Source organism: Rhea pennata, chromosome Z (assembly GCF_028389875.1).
Source record: "Rhea pennata isolate bPtePen1 chromosome Z, bPtePen1.pri, whole genome shotgun sequence".
Taxonomy (NCBI): domain Eukaryota; kingdom Metazoa; phylum Chordata; class Aves; order Rheiformes; family Rheidae; genus Rhea; species Rhea pennata.
In genome coordinates this window covers 21,358,256-21,380,425 of record NC_084702.1, presented here as the reverse complement: position 1 = coordinate 21,380,425, position 22,170 = coordinate 21,358,256, and the positions used below count along the sequence as shown (strand labels likewise).

The 22,170-nt window shown below is 34.3% G+C and overlaps 1 protein-coding gene across 1 annotated transcript in view; it reads right to left on the bottom strand.

Moving 5' to 3' along the window:
• The window catches only part of CNTLN (centlein), a 202,298-nt gene that overhangs the window by 166,509 nt on the left and 13,619 nt on the right, over nt 1-22,170 (bottom strand). Inside the window, exons 2-3 of the mRNA XM_062599459.1 lie at nt 16,873-16,961; nt 6,191-6,275 (exon numbers count right to left, since the gene is read on the bottom strand). Coding sequence (XP_062455443.1) covers nt 6,191-6,275; nt 16,873-16,961 — 174 coding nt within the window. The remainder of the gene's footprint in view (nt 1-6,190; nt 6,276-16,872; nt 16,962-22,170) is intronic.

Sequence of the window (22,170 nt, the reverse complement as noted above, 5' to 3'; positions counted from 1 at the left end):
TCCGTAAAGAGTTTATAAACTCTGCATAATCTCATTACTACTGACGCATTCATCCGAACTCCTTATTACCAAAATTATTCTCATGTCCCTCATTACACTAGAATGAACAAGGTTATATGCTACTTGAAATAAAATGTTAAGATGGCAATAATGTGTGTATACATTTGTCTTAATTTAATAACAACATTTTATTACAAAGAAAAATACAGACAGGTGAAGGTACAAAAGTTAAAATGAAATTTATTAATGTTAATTAATGCTTGAAGGTAGAATTATGCTTCTTTCAATTGGACCTATTAAAAGGGCTTTAATATAGATTTGCACAGCAAGCTGAAGATTTTCAAGTGCAGATAATGAGACAAGCTAGTACTATTTTAACCCCTCTGGAGTATAATCAGTTGATAAGGTTTTGAAACATTACAAGGTCTAGGACAAAAAGATTAGCTTTTGTTCTTTCACATCAAATTTGAAAGCTAATTAATTAAAATGTTATAAAAAATAAAAAACTGAATGGTATATTCAGCCATCTTTAGTTTTTCTCCCTTCTAATGAAAAAATATGAATATTATTTAATCTATTGTCTGCAATACAAAAGACTGAATTACTATTCTCCTATTGCTCTCTGAAAGTAATTGTCTGAATAGTCTGTTGTGTTCCAAATTTTAATGTATTCTTCCAAAAGAACAGTTCATTAAAAAAAAGAAAATCATGGAAGACAACACCAATGACCTATTTGAAACACATACAAATTCAATACACCAGGTGGGAAATATTTTCAAAGAGAAAGGAAAATGGAAAGAGATACCTGCAGCAGTCAGCCTTCAGAAGAAAAATAGTTAAAACGACAGGAAAGGAAGAAAGTGGACGAAAGGCCACTTAAAGGCAATAGTACATATTCTTTTCCTTGAAAAAGAGAGATAGCAGATATTCATGGTAACAATTCATCCCTACTGAGATAAAAGTTTTGGATAACATTAGACAACATATGGGCAGTAAGATCCTGTGGAGCAGTTTAGTCAATGACCTTAAAGGAGTTGGATTTTTTTACCCTAGCATTAGGAATAAACACATACTTGCCAACTGAAATACAGCTCTGGCAGTCAAGATCAAAAGTTACCAACCAACCAAATACAAACATATCAAAAAAAAAGATATACGAAAACACTACCAATTTATAAATACTTTAATAAACACTATTTTTTAATATTATATTTGGTACTCCCACTGTATCAGTTTTCGTTAGGAAACTGTTTTAAGCTAAAGTTTCAACAGATTGCTACAATACAGTTTTGTCACTGTACCAAAACTCCAAAATAAAGATTTTATAACCAGTTTAAATTACAGCTACATGATTCTAGAATTATACCTTTGCTACTGTAATGCTACTTGCATTACAATCTTTTATATTCATCAAAACTATCTCAGTGAGAGTTAGCAAAGATGAGCAATATACTGAAATGATACATTAACCTTTTGTCCACTTTAGTATGTATTCTTTTCCAAAGTCAGACTTCATAATTTTTGCAAAGCTATGATTTAGATTTTTACCTTTAAAACCACAAATCCTATTCTTATTAATATTTACACATAATTTTTTCCTGTGTAAGTTAGACAAAAGCAATTAAAGATCATATTACTCTTCATGTGCAAGTTTCCAAATTGACTACTTGGTAAATTTTCAATTATATCCTTAAAAAGTGGAAAATCTTCAACTAGTAGAAGTGTCTTAGCACAAATAAAGTTAATTTGGCTTTCAGTATTAGATATGATTATTTCTCCGTTTATATGCTTCTCCTGATGTTAGGAATGTTTTCTTATCTACAATCATTTAAGAGGGGTCTTTACTATGATAGAACAATGCTTATGCAAAACATAGGACAAGGAGGATTTTCTCCCATTTTCCTCTTAGGGTTTTGTTGCTTCTTCTGGCAGCAATATCAGCTTACATACATGTCAATCTATGATAGATGTCATTTACTTGCCTTTTTCCCTTTGTCAGCATGGAGCTGTACAATCAGCTGCTCAGCAGCCACTGAGGAATTACTAGTAAATAGATAGCCATCACAGAAGTTATTGTTGCAACCGATATCTTTGTGTGTCGATTTAAGGAAAAGGGAGAAAGAGATGAAGTCTGGATAATCTCATCTTCATAGAGATAATAGACTGGTAGATTGCAATATGGAGGCTTGAACCATTGCTGTCCCTACATTACGGAAGAGAACTTCCATTGCCACTAGTGTGAAAACTGACATCTCCATAAGACTAGTGTCAAAACTGACACTTTTACAAGCAGCACATTTGTATGTTAATTACTCAAATAATATCCCTTCTCTTTATCTAAAGAAAGAAAAAATAAATTCAGAAAGATAAAATAAATGAGAAAGCTCGCAGTTTTCTCCCTCAGTACATTGTTCTCTATGCCAAATAGGGTTTTTGACTACTTGCTGAGTCTAAACCACTAAGAATACTACAGGAATTCAATTAATACTGCAACTGTTTCCATCCTCTGTCATCCTTGAAAATAGGTGAGGCAAGAAGGGCATAAAGACAGCACCTATTGTCTTCACATTGAGTACCAGCTTTTGGTACTGCATGGTCCCCTTTGCCAACCCCTTAGGAATCAAAGACCACTCTTAAGAAACCTGTGAAAAAGATTGCATTATTCATGTATTTAAGCTGTCACTGTCACTGAAAGGGTGGCCTCTACCCCTTCATCTGTTAACTCTTCCAATGCTGGCCCAAGCCCTCTCTTCCCAGTGGCCTCTTTTCCTTAGTATGTTACATTTTCAACCACTCTCCCCTGCAGAAGGCAAAGGCCTCAATATCTATCAGTTTCTGATTTTTAATCCATTTCAATTTTAGCTTCCACAGTTGATCAGAAACAATATAGCAAACTCACGAAAGTAAAACGAGAGGTCCAAAGGTTGCAACAGCAACTAGCTCTGTTTGTTATGCACATTGCTGAAAACAAAGTCTTACAAGTTTCTTGAACATACATTTTCTCTTCCAGCTAAGAGCCGCAAATAGGTTAGAAAAGCAGGAATAATCATGCATAACTGTTTAATAAAAATTAGCATACATAGCACCAGGCACATTACGAATCACACTTAAGGAGAAAGCAACAAATACTTCAGTAGCAAAAGGAAGACTAGGGAAAGCATGGGCCCATTGCTGATTGGGGTGGGTACTCTGACAATAAAGGATAGAGAAGGCAGAATCACCAAATGCCTGCCTTGCTTCAGTCTTCACTGTTAAGGGCAGCCCCCAGGAATCCCACACACTGGAGGCAAGAGAGAAAGTTTGCAGAAAAGACGACTTTCCTTTGGTTGAGGAGAATAGGATTAGAGATCTCCTAGGCAAATATGAAATTCACCAACCCAAAGGCCCTGATGGAATGCATCCACAAGTACTGAGAGAGCTGGTGGATGTTACTGCTAGGCTGCTCTCCACCATCTTTGAAAAGTCTGAGAACTGGAGAGGTGCCTGAGGACTAGAAGAAAGCCAGTGTCTCTCCAGTCTTCAAAAAGGGCAAGGAGGAGGACCCAGGCAACTACAGGCTGCTCAGCCTCACCTCCATCCCTGGAAAGGTGATGGAACAGCTCGTCCTGGATGTCATCTCCAGACATCTGGAGGAAAAGAAGGCAATCAGGAGGAGTCAGCATGGATTCACTAAGGGGAAATGCTGCTTAACCCATTTGAACACCTTTTCTGATGGAATGGCTGGCTGGGTAGATGAGGACGTTGTGTACCTTGACCTCAGCAGGGCTTTTGACACTGTCTCCCAGAACATCCTCATAAGACAAATTCAGGAAATGTGGGTTAGGTGAGTGCACAGTGAGGAGGACTGAGAACTGGCTGAAAGACAGAGCTCAGAGGGTCATCATCTGTGGCGCAAAGCCTAGTTGGAGGCCTGTATCTGGTGGAGTCCCCCAGGGGTCAGTACTTCTTCATCAATGTCCTGGATGAAGGGTCAGAGTGCCTCCTCAGCAAGTTGGCTGAGCATACAAAACTGGGAGGAGTGGCTGAGACACCACTCCTGAATACCTGTGCTGCCATTCAGAGAGACCTGGACAGGCTGCAGAGATGGGCAGAGCGGAACCTCATGAAGTTCAACAGAAGCAAGTACAGGGTCCTGCATCTGGGAAGGAATAATCAATGCACGAGTACAGATTGGGGGCTGACCTGCTGGAAAGCAGCTCTGCAGAGAAGGATCTGGGAGTGCTGGTGGATGACAAGTTGACCATGAGCCAATAATGTGCTCTGGTGGCCAAGAAGGCCAATGGTATCCAGGGGTGTATTAGGAAGCATGTGGCCAGCAGGTTGAGGCAGGTGATCCTGCCCAGTCCCAGTGAGGCCACATTTGAAGTGCTATGTTCCATTCTGGGCCCCCAGTTCAAGAGAGACATGTAGCTATGGGAGAGAGTCCAGTGTAGGGTTACAAAGATGATCAGAGGGCTGGAGCATCTCTCCTACGAGGAAAGGCAGAGAGAGGTAGGCCTGTTTAACCTGGAGAAAAAATAAAAGACTGAGAGGGGATCTTACCAATGTCTACAAATACCTTAAGGGGGGGTGTCAAGGAGATGGGGCTGGACTCTTTTCAGTGATGCCCAGTGACAGGACAAGAAGCAATGGGCAGAAACTGAATCACAGGGAGTTCCACCTGAATATGAAGAACTTCTTCACTGTGAGAGTGACAGAGCAGGGGACCAGACTGCCCAGACAGGTTGTGAAATCTCCTTCTCTGGAGATATTCAAAACCTGCCAGAATGCAATTCTGTTTAACATGCTTTAACTGAAGGGTTGGACAAGATGATCTCCAGACATCCCTTCCAACCTCAACCATTCTGTCATTTTTTGATAAAGTGAGTCCAGCCACTGATTTAATGCAAAATAATGTAGGTGAATAATCTCATTTCAGTGGTGTTCCCAGTCAGACAGCAAGCATGTTGTTTTGTTTTGACTTGTTTTTTTAAAAAAAACAAATCAGAAGTAGGAAAATCCAGTCTACCTGAGATTGTAACCATTGGTTACAACACTGACTTCATTCCAAGAAAGACTGTAGTAAAGGCAGTTGTAATTGTGAGTAAAAGCCCCTACTTACCAGTCAGCCTTTTGTCTCCATGAGCTGCAGGATTTAGACACCAGAAAGCATACTGGACACTGTTTTTGCTGTAACCCGTGTTACCACCAATTCTTTCTCTCCTTCCCTCTCACTCTCATCACACACAGTCCAGTTATGATTTCTTCATATCAACATCCTTAATGATATTGGAAAGGGCACTTTGCTCACACCATATTTCTGAGAAGGCAGTCATTTGAGGTTTTTAGAGAAAAGAAAAGTGAAATGGCTATTGCTCTCTCTCAGTTACTTAGTACTCGTTAGATTTCATCAGCATAATACTTCAAGTCCTATGAAGAGTTCAAAAGCTTTGACTAATTTAAGAATTATTTTAATTTTCAGAAATTTAACTTATACTCCATCAGTTTCACTCCATCAGTGGCTTGTTCAGTATGTGATTTTTCACTTCATTTTTTACTGATGCAGAATATTCAATTTGAGTAAACAGTTCAATAAAGAATACTGATGACATGACTCTTTTAATGCATAGTTTTTCAGATTTGTGAGTATTATTTTATAATTTATGCTAACAGTTAACTTACATAAGGTTATACTTTAGTAACACTAAAATATGTAGCAACCTAAAAGAGGTATAACTTTGTGTTTAGTCCTCACTAATTTTGGAAATGCATTATTTTGGCTTACAGTATTTGTCGGGGTGGCAGATCTGTCCACAACATACGCATACTACAAACCTAAATCTAAACAGAATTTTAAATTACAATACACACTCAAAGGAAAAAAAGAGAGAGAGAGAGAGAAAGAGTGAAAAAGAGTGTGCTATGAATACTGAGCTGAAAAAAAAATCAAATTTGGGTCAATCAGTAAGCCAGGCAAGCAATGTATGGTTTGAAACTTCTCATAAAGTTTCATCTAACCTGATAGAAACTTTTTCAGTAAAAGTATAACTGTTTGAACAACTCCTTTAAGCTTAACTAACACTTTATCAGGAAGTTACTGAGTGATCTATGACTTTCACCTTAAGATACAACAAACTATTTTCACCCTTTAAGAAAGGAATCTAATGCCTTTGATAAAAGTTTAACTGCTCAATTTAATTACAATACAAACCTGTTCCAGTGTTTCTATTCTGCTGTCTTTGACTTGCAAAATTTCTAATACCTTTCTGTCCTTGACTTCAGCTTTCTGCTTTTCTCTGGAAACAAACAAAAAATAAACACTTTATTAGTCATAATTTACAGTTAATCATTTGAATTTTTCATGTCCTGATAATGAATGTCATTTTAAAGCACAGAAAATTAAATTATATGAAGCTGACAGCCTCGCAGAATTAATCAGAGAACATATGGCAAGTGACAGCAAATTACATTTGTAAACAGCTAAGACAACTTTATTCTAAAAGAAACAGAAGAAAGAGGTTTCAAAATATAATTTTTAAACACCTAAAATGATCCATATTTCTCCCCAAATGCAGAAAGTGTACTTGTCTACAGACTGAACAAAATGTTTTTTTCCTCCTTATGGCAACATAAAGACAATAACCTGTTTGTGAGTCTTAGTCAACTGCATGGCCTTTCTCTGCCTGAAACAATACTTTTGAATACCATGGATGATTATTTTAGTTCTATAATGTCCTGCACATAGACAGAATCTACATTTTTTTTTTTTTTTTACCATTAAGGGTAACAGATTGATGTAATTCTGTTTCTCCATTACTATTTATTATTGCATATTATAGAGTAGAGATTTTAAAAGCTAAACTTTTCTGCTCCTAATGCTCTCATACCATGTTTTTTCTGTAAAGTGCTAAAACATAAAGTCTAATAATGAGTAAATAAATATTTAAATGAAAATGTGGAATTTAATACAAAAATAGCAAGCATTTCAGAAGCCTTGGTGACAAGATCTCATAACAGTGATCAATACAAATTTAATGGCACTAACGTATCATAGTATTACTAGGAAAATTTTGTAGTCTAGGAAAAGCCTAAATGAAAAAAATATATATATTTAAACTACTTTTAGGTAAGTAGAAAAAGAAAACACTAACAGTTAGATGAACATGAATGATTTTCTTATGGAGATAGGATTAAAAGAAAAAGAAAGCTGTACAGTACAGAGAAGAGTGAAACGAAGTATTCAACAAGAATCTTCCAGAAGATTCTTCATCTATTCCTTCTGAGTTGTTTACAGAAAACTCAGAAAGGTGCTTAACATTTGAAGAAAGACAGAAAGCTTAACAAAAAAATGCACGTTGGATGCTGGCCTCAAAGCTTTTGATCCCATGTAATCAGAAGCGACAAGGGGTTCTCAAGATGCCATAAGATGACATGAGCATTGAAATACATAATACAGTCAGTCTTTCCACAGTTTATTTTTATTGTCTACCAAAACCAAAGTACACTGTAATTACAGAGCTCCACACAGATACAAAGTTACCATATGTATTTTGAAAGGTTACACTGTAATGTCCTTTGAAGAAAAAAATGTAACAACAAAATAAGGAGTGTAATAAAAACCAGAACAAATATGTTGGTTAATAGATGATACAATCAATGAAATTGACACACATTGAAAAAATAAATTCTAGTAATGCATAAACTAGTTTAAAAGATCCATTCTTTCAGTCAAGTTTTAAAAATGATTTTCATTAAAGAATTTTTGGTAACAATATAAACTATTTTTATCAAAAAGATATCAGACAAATTCGAAAATTAGGGGTTAGTTTGAAAAGTGTTTTCTGTGAACATATTAATTCTGTAAGTGCTTTTCACAGTATTATGTCTATGTTTCTGTAACAAGTATACTCTAAGTAGCAGGTATCATCCAGTTCCTGCAACTTAACTAACAATGTTCAACAAAATGTTCCAGTTTAAAAATCCAAACACTTCTTCCTACTTTATTTTTTTGCTCTGTGGTCCATAATGACTATGGACAATTATCCACTCTCAAAGATAATCACTGCAGTACAAAAAACCCACACATTTTGGGAAGGAGGTATCTCTCTCCTCTGAGCACACTACTCCATGATCAAGTGATCCATTAAAAACTATAGAATTATTTCTCAGTATTATGGCATTCCACATTTTTTCCAGTTCTTAACTAAAACTAGACAATTTACAAATTAAAGATTAGACACATACCTAACCACTTTGCTAGATCCAAAATTTTAAAGCTTCAAAAGGCAAAAAGCAAAATAAGTAATGTGTAGACATAAAAGTTACAACACAAAATACATAGTTAAGTCCCATGAACCACTAAATAACATTGTATTCTGCCCCTCAAAAGCATCCTGTCTTAACCCTGACTGAAAAGCCCTACCCATGCTTTCTTCCAGAAGTGCTGCACTTCCCATTTTATTTCAATTCTATTTCCTATTCCCCCTTAAAAGTAAACTTTTGTGCTGACTAGTCATTTTACATCTATCACCCATAATCTCTGCTGCCACCATGTTTCCCCACTCCTCTAACAATCACCTCCTCTCAAAAAGTCAGCTTTTTTTCAACACTAAGCCCAATTAAATACAAATACTGGTTAATTAACTAATCTCTTAATTCAGTCATGCAATCATCACTTGAAAATTTATTAAAGTTATTTTCTAATGGATTAATTGATCTGAAAACCTGATGGGTTAGGTAGATTTCCAAAAGCAAGCCTCAAAAGAACTCTACAGGTTATTATTATTATTATTATTATTATTATTATTATTATTATTATTTTATTTTTATTATTATTACTTTAAAGAAGGAATTGGAAGCAAGTGAATAAACCAGCAAAAGACCAAGCACCAACCAAAACAACAAGCTGCTCTAGAGATCTGAAAGCAGTTTGTTCAGTTAATTCTGGTATTTTACTGGTATTTGAGTATTTATGAAGCCCTGTGACTTTAGGATAAGGCTGCACACCAAAGGGATTTTAAGAATGTGGAAGGAACCAGACAGAAGGAAAGACTTTTATTAACAAGTGAAGCAGAAAAGTGCCTGTGTATGTAAACGTACATGCACACATAATCCAGTGGTTCAAACTATATACATAACTACAGTATTTTCCCTATGATTCTTGGTTAAATTCCTTTGAACAAAACTGTCAAGAAACAAAGTCTGTAAATACAGATCTGTATCTATCATAACAAACGGAAAACTGTGGTAATGTCACCAAAAATAGTATCACGTTATCACACTTAACTGAAGAAGAGAGAACCCTAATCACCAGAACGTAAACATTCAATGGATGTTGTCAGAAGCCTTAAGCATAAATTAAAACCTCATATGGAACTTTATCAGCAGCTCCGCCTGGTGGCACAGGATGATTTCCAATACTCATTACAAGACAGCTCCCCACAGACCCTCTAGGTAATATGACTGAAGCCTACTGGATCTGCTGTTGTGCCTTAAAATGAGATTTGGTGTGAATGGCAGTAACCCCCTCCTGCTTTTTAGGATGGTAGCAAGTATGTAGCAAAATCTTTTACTGATTTCATTAATTCAGCTGTTATATATTTACAATATATTAAAAAAGTATACTGGAATACGGAAAAAAATTCAGGCACTGTCAAGAAGCTGATGATGATCAATGACTGAGACAAACTCCTGTTTAGCTAATTAGAACCACTGATGAGCAATAATGATGTGAGCTAAGAATATCCACAGACTTCTTTAGGATGAAAAATGGAGTGAAGAGAGGCTGTCAATTTGTACAAGTTTTAAGCTCCAATCAGTTTTCCCATAGGTACTACCTATTTTAAATGTTTAACACAGCTGTACTTAGCCATACAGATTATCTAGATCCTGCTTTCCACAGAAACAAAATAATGGAGAAAGTCTTACCTAATGTTTTTTCTGTGTTACTATCTATGCTACATATTATGCACCAAGACAGGATAATATTTTCTGAGGTTTAGCCCATTATTAATGGCTTGTCAAAAATGAAATATTAGACTACAAGGAAACATCTAACTATAAGGTGTGAAAGTAAAATAATCATCATAAAAACCTTAAGATTTTCAAAACTAAATGTGTGGTGAAATTTAAAACACTGAGATTCCTAAAATCTTCAGCAAATGTAGCCTACGGCAGAGGCAGTTTGTATCCTACCATAGGTCTTAATTTTTTAATCAAGCAAGCAATTAACTATTTGTTAAGAAAAATAATTTAGAGCTGCATATAATTATTCCATTTCTACATCAATTAAATTAAAATAATTTTAACTAATAAAAGCTTCAATTTGCTATTCACAGGTTTCATTGAACATCCCATTTCAGTTTTACCAACAGGAGCGTTCCTTTTTATTTTAATACTAGTGATTTACAAATTTAGCCTAAAATCCCTAAGAAAGTTAAATGGCTCAAAATTTGAGCCACGTGATTTATAAGAAATAAAAAAGAACACATGACAGGTTATGCTTTTAACAGTATACAACTAAAAGTAAACTGCTTCTAAAAAAACTGCTATTTTTGATTTTTTTTTTTTTTAAGTTAAGGGACTATAGAATTAGAAAGGTTATACAATATCTGTTTCTATGTTGCAGCATTTAATTTAGCTATCTCCTGTTCTTCAATTTTCCAACTGTTTTGCAGATAGACCTGACAAGTGCATACATTCACTCTTGTTACCAAATAGAAAATGAATCACTCATACATAGAGTGAAGTTTTATAAAGACACTCTCATTACTGTAAATATGGCACCAATATCATAGTGTGCAGACGTATCTCTGCTGGCACAGTCTGTGGTTAGCAAAACAGAGCTTAAGCCTTACTTTTTCAGCTGGAAACTTCACCACGTTTCTGTGCTCCTATTAAGAACGGGAGAGGAAAACCAAAAGCAAAAAAATTTTGATTCAGTAAGGTAGTTTAATTTCACCTCAGATCTTAGAGGTGAAAAAAAACATGTGCTACAATGCATTTTTAAATTGACACACATAATTATCAATTCTCCCTTTAACTTTTAATACTTACAAATAGTGCTTTTAAAATATTTAGACAGATAGAGCAAAAAAAATTTAAATTGGCATTAAATAAATTTAAATATTTAAATACATATTACACTTTAAGACAGAAGTAATTTTCTACAGTGAAACTGCATAAGCCTACTTTAGCTTCTTTAAAAGAACGATTTAAGTACAGAAAAATCATAAAATTTTTATTTCCTTATATATCAATTTATTTAGAGCTGTGTTTGCTATCTATTCTACTATATATATCAGAACTGAAAAGCATCATTATAGAAAACTAAATTTTCTTGCATTTAAGTTAATTGATTTCATTCACTAGATGACTTGAGCTCTCTTATTGTAAACAATATACATACAATGCTATACATAGCTTTACAGCGTTGTACAGAAAATAAGCAACATTTTTCTTCAATAATTTTGCTAACATTTTTCATCTAAAATATACAAGCCTCTTACAGGGTTCAAAATATCAGCACTTCAGAACAGACTGTTTTAACATCTGCACATCACCAGGGTTTCCCCAAAGGATTTTTAAATGATGCCTGCCTGTGCTGAATAAAGTGCTAACTTGCACCTTGCATTTCAAACTGTGTCCTGAGCAGCCATCCAGTTGGTACAACACCAGCTGAATTCCCAGAGGCCACTGTTCAATCAGGCTTGACTGCAATTATCATGTCAATATTTTGTGCTCCGATATGCAGATATGCACACATGCAAGCTGCATAATACTTTCTTCTCCATGGAATGTTGACTTATGTTCAATGTTCTGAGAATTTTTAATGAAACAGGATATTAAACTTTCATCAGCTGTAGACAATCACAGTTATTTGACCTTAGATAGAAAGGTTATATCCTTATGCTCTATTATTCTGTCCACTTTATCGAGTGGTAATAACTAGGGAGTCCACTTTATTTTAAATTCACGGTGACAAAATAGTAACGGACCTTTTAAATGTTTTAACTCTTGTTTACTTTCTGGTTCTCTTGTCATTCTGCTTTCCACTAATTTGGACAAGAATAAAATTAAAAGCTATAAAAAGCTGCTGGAATCTATTTATCATTCCTTCGAAAGATGTAAGTTGCAGCTCTTTATTTTTCTGTATCTATATATTTTTTAAATCTATATTGTTCATACCTACTGAGCATTCACTAATCCTTTTGCATAGGAAATATGTCATTTTTTGTACGTCCTTATCTTCATTCACTGAGGAATATATGACAACTTGATGTTTAATATTTGTTTCACAATCTGCTACGCACAACACAAATACAAGGATGCAGCAAACTGCAGCATAGTAAGCTTCTGTGATTACCATTTCAATAATTCTTCAATTATTTCTGATCACTTGCTCTTCAGCCTAATTTTCTTCCATTTATACAACCTTAGACAGAAATAACTCCCTAGGAATAAGAACCAAATCTGTATTAATGTTGGCACCAGCATTCAGAGCCCCGCTCACACTAGAGTGAGCCAAGTCTTGCAGGACAGAAACACAATTGGATTTTAGGCATGGAAAACATATTTAAGGCAAATCTGCCATGTGTATGTGTTTGCAAGAGTATAATCTAGAATAACACAATTCCCATCTACCAAGTGTTTTATCACTGCTACAGTTTGATCACTACTGGATTCAATTGCATTTCCCTTTCGTAAGAAAGCAAGTCAGCCGGATGCCCTAAAGTAGAAGTCAGAATCAGCTGATCCTTTCAAGATTTCAGGTATTAGAAAAGTCTTAGGGAAGCTCTCAAAGTTTACATAAAGATTTCAATATCTTTGATAATCTAATCTGAACCCCAAATCCATTTGAGTTTTTACATGAATTTACCTATAAACGGTCCTAGAAAGCACCTTTAATTCATCATCAAGAAAAATGAGCGTTTCAAAAGGCTTCAATGAACTAGAAACAGCATGCTCTTTACATAATACTGAGATCAATAGTATTTAAAGTAGCTTGAAAGTATACTAACATGAGATATACTTTTACAGTGGCTTGTTTGAAAATACCTGGAGGCTTTACATATCCCAAAGGCATTTCTCATTTGCACAGTAAAGATAATTTTTTGTTTATATCTGAATATTAAAATGGAAATACAGTTACAGTTACCAGCAAGAACTGCAAAGACTGCTGAAAAGTAAAATATCATTGGTGTATTATTGGAACTAACAGCACAGCCATAAAAAGGCCCAGTTAATTTTTTTTTTTTTTACAATTTTAGGGCAGGTGAACTTCTATTTTGGGACCATGAAAGCATTTCAAAATAGCAGACAAATAACAGAAACCCGTTGTTAATTTCACACCACCATCCCACCTGAAATTACACCTTTTACATTTTTCTGTAATACTCGGGGGGAGAGGGAGATACTATAAATAATCATGTCTAATGTTAAAAATGTAAGTTACCTAACTGTATGACTATTGCCCTTTTAATTTCTCCCACTATATGCTTGATAATATTGATAGGCTCACTATCTATATGACACAGCATACAGAACACCTATTCTTTTGTAGATTCTGTTATGTTCTAGTGAGTAGCTGCCCTACGATCTCAGATAAACTATAATGAAGACAGATAACTCAGGGAGCAGTGAAAGTTAGTTAGTTATGGAAATTTATTGTAGCAAAAACACAGTGAAAATTACACTATGCAAAAAGCTGAACTATCTATGTCACACAGTCTAAAAGAAATAACGGAAGATTCACATCTATTTCATCCTGTTTGTATCCATTTCAAAACATCCTAGTAAGCTGAGGCAAGATGCAAAACCTTATCAGCTTGTCACTGATAAGGGTCAACAGTCACTAATATAGATCACGAGGGAAAGTCTCAGAGGAGACTTAAGATTTTTTTTAGATTTCTTTAAGTGTAAATTTTCAATTTGCAGCTTTTGGCTGGGACAACTATGTAGAATACAGAAACACTTGTGAGCACCACATATACTACCTGCTGAGTGACCCATTTCAGGAATCATTTTGCTTTCAAATGTTTCTTAGTCATCTCATGTTGTAATTCTTTAAGTCTACACGTTTTTGGTAGATCAAAGCCCAGGACATTACCAGATGTACAATTTTCTGGCCAGTAGCAATGCCCAGGTAGTAAACTTTCAGATAATCTTATTAACATATCTGAACTGCGGTATATTGATTCTGTGCTGGTACCATAACTTTTATTTTGTGTTATAAAGCAGGGAATAGGACAAAAAAAAATCCAAAATGAGGAGAGTGTAGAAAGTTGAAGGAATGAGCAGCTTAGGAAACAATAACAGAAAGCTATAGCTGGAAAAGTTAAGAGGGAAAACAGAGAGCTGTAATTTGGAGGTGCAAAAAAGAGCCTTTATAGATAAAGTTGGCCTAGAAATTATTTCCAAGGAGGTAATTAGATACTTCTCAAGCAAAAGAAATGAAGCTACATCAATTAAAGGGAAAAATTCCTCTATTTATACACTAATGTTAGAGCCAATACACTAATAATACTATAGCACTAATTGCTCTATCTGTCAAAATCAAAGCAAACTCAAAGCTGTGATTAATAAAGTTCATGTATACTGAATGGGTTTTATCCAAACCTATTCCAGAATTCTTTGGGATAATGACAGCACCTAAAGAGACGTTATGGAAGCGATCTGTTCTTTCTTAATTCTGTAACTCTGAGAAAGGTATGATACAGATATATAGCCCTGAATTCATCCAAGCTTTCCAAAGCACCAGTATTCTTCTAAAGGAAGAAGGGAGTACATAAAAAATTGGACAAGCACCGGAATATAAATATATCGTCATGCTTTTGCGTAACAGTACCAACCACCAGCCTGTCTACATAAAGGCCATACAAACACACAAATTATGCTAATCTTTAACTTCATATAGAATTGAAATTTTTTCTAAATAGATAAGGTAGGTATAACTCTATATCAAAAGAATATCACAAATATTTCCCAGCACATTAACAAAAAAAATTCAGTTCGCTATCATCCTTTTGTGCAATTAAGGTGGCATCTAAAACCCCCATTTCAACATGGAAGTTCACTGCAACTATCAGAATAATGCATATACAATAATAATTTCTGTTCTAAATTAAGTACAACCTACCTTAAAGCAAAGGAAAACAATCAATAAAAAGGCTAGTTATGAAGTAGGATAAACAAATAATGAAGACATACTATATCTTATACAGGCATAAAATCGCCCAAGATCATATAAGCCCAAGATAACTTATTATATATTTTTTTCAAATGTGCTTTCTAACATCTCTGTGAGTGACTGTATTAAGATACTGATTTTTATATGCAACACCAATTAAAAGAAATACTGCTTGGCCTATACAGTACCCATTACAATACTGTTTTTAATTTGTTAAACTACATGTGAGTGAGCTAAAACTTTCCATTGTTCCACTAAATGTATGAATGAGTTTAAGATAAAGCAGTTTTTAAATATATTTCTGTATATATATTCTATTTTATACAGATATAGAAAAATATGTATGTATATACACACAGTTATATTTATTTGAACTTTTTGATGTTTAGAGAAGGAAAACTGGTATGACCACCACCGTCCTCATGAAAATATAAACAAATTTCATCATGAAACAAGTCTGTTTCAACACAAATGAAGTACATTGTCCTAGATTTTTCACTTAAAAAAAAAAAAAAAAAAAAAAAAAAAAAAAAAAAAAAAAAAACATGCTCCCAAACCATAACTTGCAAGCAGTGTCAAAGCAGTACATATAACACTGTCCAAATACTCCCTCTGTAGGTGAACATCTTGCTACAGAGTCAGAAGTTATTTGATACCATCACTGGTGCCTGCATCTGAATTCTCAGGTAACTGCTGTTTTAGCAGGAGCTTCGCATGCTTGCGGCATCTATTTCTTCCACTGGATATAAATGCTTTAGAATATAAGCTTTAAATTACATGATCATATCCTATTATTTTTTTAACAAAATTTTCATTGCTCTATGCAATGCAGAAAATGGGACAACACGATAGAAAATGCACTCCAAGCTAAAGAATTAATGCTCTATTTTTGAAAGTTGAAGAATGTTAACTAAATCAAGTCAAGAAAGAAAAAATGTGAACAAATACCAAAAAAAGTCTTTTGAGATTAAAGCAATAAACGGAACCCCAAAAGAACTAGAATCCCTTCTACTTCTATGACAAGCTTCACAACTAATCTTGACAGTTTTCAAAAGCAAAACTACATTTATTTTTCTTTAAAGCAAAAACAAATCAAAACCAAAAACAGGGTAATCTAAGAGATATAATCAAGTGATTAAGTCCTATGACAGCTACCTTATCCACTTACTCACTTTTTTGCCCTTTGGCTAAAAAAAGAAAAAAGTTATATGTAAATATTAACATTCAAAAACTATCAATGACATACTCTGATGATTAATTAATACTTATAGTAATCAGATGCTAATGGATAAGTGCCATGAGGAAATCATTATTAATATCCTCTGAGGAATAAAATTTAAACTGCGTAGTCAGCTTTTATCTTACAAAGTCTGAGGCTTTGACTTTTAGAGTAAATATACACAATTGAAAAACGTAACTGTTATTTAACTTCCTAAGATACCAGAAATTTTCATTTACCTCCTTTTGCTTTTTCAGTAGAAGAATCAGAATATGCAGTATGCTTACAATTTGTTTGAAGAACTGAATTCAATGCCAGCATAACAACAGATTCTAAAGCACATTTCAACTTACACCAAAAAAGGAAACTTGTAACAGGTACAATGTACAAAGCTTACATCTAGCTATTCCTCACAAAAACTTAACAATGAAATTTCTGTAATATTATTTTTTAAAAAATGCATTTTTATAAATTAAAAATTACTCACCTTTCCACAATCAGGCTGACAGCTTTTGTAATATCTGGATTTGACACTTGAAGACGTTTCCACAAAGACCATACAAATTCTTTATCAGCCTTAAAAATGAGAACAAAGACAAAAAAACACTATATGTATGTTATAGTACACATGTTCACAAGAAAAGTATTTGGGGGGAGGGAGGGAAAGGGCAAAAAACCCCTTGATTTTAGTGAGAACCCCAACAGGTTACTTGCTTGTAATTAAAAACGTGGAATACAATTCTCTTGATTGAGAAGTTTTAACTACATGGAATTTTAGAAGAAAGACAAAGACGAACAACCAACGTTAAGGGTATGCAACATGATACAAGGCAGAGTCAGCATTATACACAAGGCTGCCTTTTGCTGTTGTGTACCAACTGTTGGTACTTCTAGCAGCACGGTATTATTCCTGGTAATGAACAATGAATTGGAAATACATGCTTCAAAATTAATCTTGGCCAGCAGTTCTCTCCACTAAGAAAAAAAAGTTGTTCTTCAAAATTAAAGAAAAATAGAGAAAAATTAAATACTTGAATTTTTAAAGTAAAATTGAAGAGCTGCATTTGATAAGGTAGACAGTAAATCAGTCTTCAAGTACATATGCCCAGCTAACTTGTATCATATGAAAGCTTCGGAAAAGATTCTTAAATAAAAGCAAGAAAACAATGTTCTTTAAAAATATACATAAGAAAGTTTGTGAAAGTTAAATATAAACTAAAGGCTTTTCTAGTATATAGAAGTAAATATTTTGCACTGGAGTATTTCTAAACCAACAGTCATATTACTGAAAGCCCTAACATAGATGCTGTTATATTACAAACAAAAAACCAGAATCTATACATTACACAAAAATCAGCAAAAAAGGAAGACAGAATCATAACAAAGCATGTGGACATAATCCATGGACTGCTCTAAGATCAAATCTGCTAAACACAGTCTAACATCAGAATGTAAATTAATAAGCCAAAAAATATTGTATTGACAGTTAGGACTAGTTAATAGGTAAAAATATCATTAGAGACTACTGTACCTGTTACTAGTTTTTAATCTTAATATCAGATATAATAGGACAATATATGTTATCGTGCAGACTGTTCCAGGGCAATGCATGATCTAAAAGGAAAAATCACATTATAGCTATCAATTGCCCAGCCTCCTTTTTCTCCTGAACTCCTGGAACCTCACAATTTGCTAAGATACCATAGATATCATTAGCTCCTCATTAACTGGAATCTCATTAAAGTTGGCTAGATAGCCAACACAGTATCTCTTTTACACAGCTTTTTGTCAATCCTCAGTATCATACCTCCATTGTTTAATGTCCAACCAAAATGTGGTCATACATTTCTCAATTTCTCCTATCCTAACATCTCATCTTTTACAAATGAGAAAGGATTGTTTCTTTTGACACAGTACTGTGAGGCCATGACTAGAAGCTGCTAAAAGCAGCCTACAGAACTGCAAGTTCAACAAATCTCACAAGTCAACACAACAATTTAGCCACACAAGCATCAAATTAGAGCCAATCCCTTCTTTCCATTTTTGCCTGATCAGTTTTGCCTTCTAGGAAGCAATTTGAATGTTAAAAGCAATATTAGTTCCAGTCTACCTTAATGTTTCCATTTTCTTCAGAAAAAGACAACTACTATCTTTGACATGAACTACAAGACCAACCAGTTAGCACAGGGCTTCCTCCTTACAAAATCTCTCTAAAGGGAGAGGAAGTTTTTCAAGATTCACACAGTATCAAATATTTTAACTCTTTTTTTTTCCTCAAGAAAAATGAAGATAGAGTTACAAATAGTTATAATGGCAGTTGTCACTATGAAACTATCAAGACTAAAATCTCTGTACACAAAACTCAGTTGAAGACACGATCATAACCACCTTTTTCATGTCTAAACTAATTTATTTAATTCAGATCAACAGCATACCAGCCAAATAAAAATACTGTATCAGAATTATAGATTTAAAGAACTTCAAATATGGTGAAGTTGGAAACAGGAAAAATGGTTGTAACTTTTTTCTCCATGAGTTATGAGGAAAGCCTGAAAGACTTCTGGAAAAGTTCTGTTATATCTCTACAAAATTAGAAATCAAGGTCCTTAGTATCTTAAAATTGTGCAGAAAATTAGGACAATGATGGACTTACGAGAAAACCTAAAAGAAAACGCCGAGCAAGTGAAAAAGGAAGGATGTTTTCACTTCTACGTTTTTAAGAATGACTTTCTTGCCATTTCTGGTTTTATGTTTACTTACACCTTTAAATTCATCAACTTCTGCAATCAAGTAGGAAAGAAATCTTCATGGGAACTTGATGCCTTAACAGTATTTCACTGTGAAGCCAAAAAGGTCCATTCACTATTGAGACTGCATACCTCTAACGATTCAGACCAAGTTTCCCATAGTGTTAATAACTAAATAAAATAAAGACTCTGGCCACAAAGATCTTATAATCCAATTCTATTATCAGTTTATGCAAACTGAACAAAAGAACACACACCAGAATTATTTTGTTTTCTAGCAAACCGGAGAATTTTCATCCAACTTTTTATAGGACATACAAAACTTCAAAAATGTTGACATGGAAACTTCATTTCTAGTATTTCAAATAAATATTTCAAAAACAAATATTTAACAATAACTTCATATAGAAAAACATGGAGCACAAACTAGTTTTAAAAGCTTTTATAAAAGAGAATTCACCTGTCTCTACCCAAATTGGGTTAACAATGCAATGGCTGATTTCCAAATCCTAAGTGACCTAGACATATGCAACAAAAAAATATATCCAAGATGAATTAATGGGATGATGGTGCATTATGGTCCAAGATAGCATTCATTTTTTGTAGAAAGGTAGCTTCAAAAGTAAGCCACACAAACATAAGAACTCAAGCAATTTCAAATCAATATCCAAGTTTTTGTTCAGTTATTAATAAATCCTCTCAGGTAGAACTGAAGTTAAAAAACAAAAAGTAAGCATCATGTTAATTAAGTTACTAAATTCAGGCTAGAAAAGTAGTAATGCAACCTAACAAAAGAAGAAAAAAAGGTACAATTTCTCACTGAGTGCTATCACCTTAAACCATTTAAGCTCTTAGACTTCTAGCTGTCTAGCCTGAAGAAATAGGAAAAAAAAAAGTATGTATTTTTCATGTGAGCTCAGAATTCTAGAAATACAGGCAGGTGCACATCCCCTAAGAACGCCTTATCACACCATTTGAAAAATCAGTCTATGAAGACTGAATCCTGCATGAACTAATGATTGTTCTCAGGTAGAAACAGAATGAAAAATACAATCATATTTCAAAATCTCTTGTAGGCTTATAATATGCAAAGAAGGAGTCTCTATTTTAACATACAAAAATACCTCATGTTTGCTGCAAGAAACAAGCAAAGAAAAAAAAAGAGGGCAAATGAAAACCACACTAAACAACAACAATGGAAATGTAATTTCTTTCCAATTACTTATGAGGAATCTAGGAAAGACAGCAGGTCTTAAACCTCTAAATAGCATCACCTTAAGTATAAATTTAAGAAATCTTGGAATCATAATGAAGGGATAAACCGGAATACATAATAAACTATATCCAATTATAACTTCAAAATATTTTTTAATTCAAATCGCTGAGATAATAAGCAATATGGAGAGGGAGCTAAATTAATAAAAGCCCTTGAACATTTTTTACACCTTTAAAACATAATTCACTATGTTTTTGCACTGAACTATTTAAAAACCACTAGCAAATAAGTACTAAGTGTCATGAAGTAACAGAAGTACAGAGAAGTCCAAATATAACAAGTAAACTGCCAATGGTACAGTAGTCTACCTACAAATGCTCATAAATCTTGAATCAAACAATTTCTGAAGTTGATTTATCATATCACGAGTTTTGTTCAGTATAGTTTTATTTGTTTAAAGATTTGGATTTATGTGTGAGTATACTTAGCTTTTCCCTTTACCATCCTGCATATCAGAACCTAGAAATAGCTTGCAAGTACTCTGTTTATTTTTTTAAAAGACCTGAGACACTTAAGCTTCTGCATGATTCCAAGAAATATATCAAATATGAGACTCACTCCAGGCATCGGAGACTGCCTGCATTGGAGGCTGTGTCTCGTGCTGGAGGTTCCTCGGGACAACAGGCAATGGGCAGAAACTGAACCACAGGAAGCTCCACCAGAATATAAGGAAGAACTTATTTACTGTGAGAGTAACATAGCAGGAGACCAGGTTGCCCAGCAAGGTTGTGGAGTCTCCTTCTCTGGAGATATTAAAAAACTGCCTGGATGAGATCCTGTCTAACATGCTCTAGACGGGGGGCTGGATTATATGGTCCTTTCCAGAGGTCCCTTCCAATCTCAACCATTCTGTGATTCTGAGATTCCTACAGGCTCCCAACTCCAGGCTAGGGAATGGCAGAAGGCTTCACATGATGACACATGAGTGTGTAACTTTCAGATGCGTGATTCCTCGATTAAGAAAAAGGGGATAAGGGGAAGGAAGAAACTACAATCATATGCCAATTTGTTCCTAAGAAACAAAGTAATATGTACAGAATACATACAGAACAATGAGCCAGTTTCTCCATGTGCCATCTTAGAGGAAAATGCTTCCTGTTTCCAGCAAGGAAATGCTCTCAACCTTCCTGTTATTTCTGTTAAGTATCCAATACGTATTGAGTGTCTGGCAACGTTACTCTTACCAAAACTTTGCCAAACCTCCCCAGAACTGAACCTGGGGTAATATGCAAATTATGGAGTTTCAAGAATATGAATGTTCAGCTGTTCTTCTCATTGAAAACACAGATATGCATGAATGAATATGATTTTAATAAAGAAACAATTCAGATTACTCTCCGAGCACCTACAACTATTTCACAATCACACCACCTTCAGAGTTGTCCAAGGAAGTCATCCACATAATCAACCTTAAGTTTTACTCTTATCACTGGAATTGCTAAATCTAACATAAATAAGTTCTGCAAGACTTCTGCCTGTGCTGAAAGAATGATAGATGAAGTAGGGACAAAGAAGCCACTCTAGCTTTAGAAAAGCCGAAAAATAAACAAATATAAAAAAGCTTGCAATGAGGAATGTTAGATGTGAATAGGGTGCACAAAATGCACCAGAAAGAAACAGCTAAATAGAAACTGCTAATTAGTGTCCCATTTAAAAAACAAAACCAGAAATCCCTTTGGAGTGATCTGAGAATAAATTAGAATCACATGAATTACAGGAACTGAGAAACAACACAATTTCAACGAATGCTGTTTATTTTGTA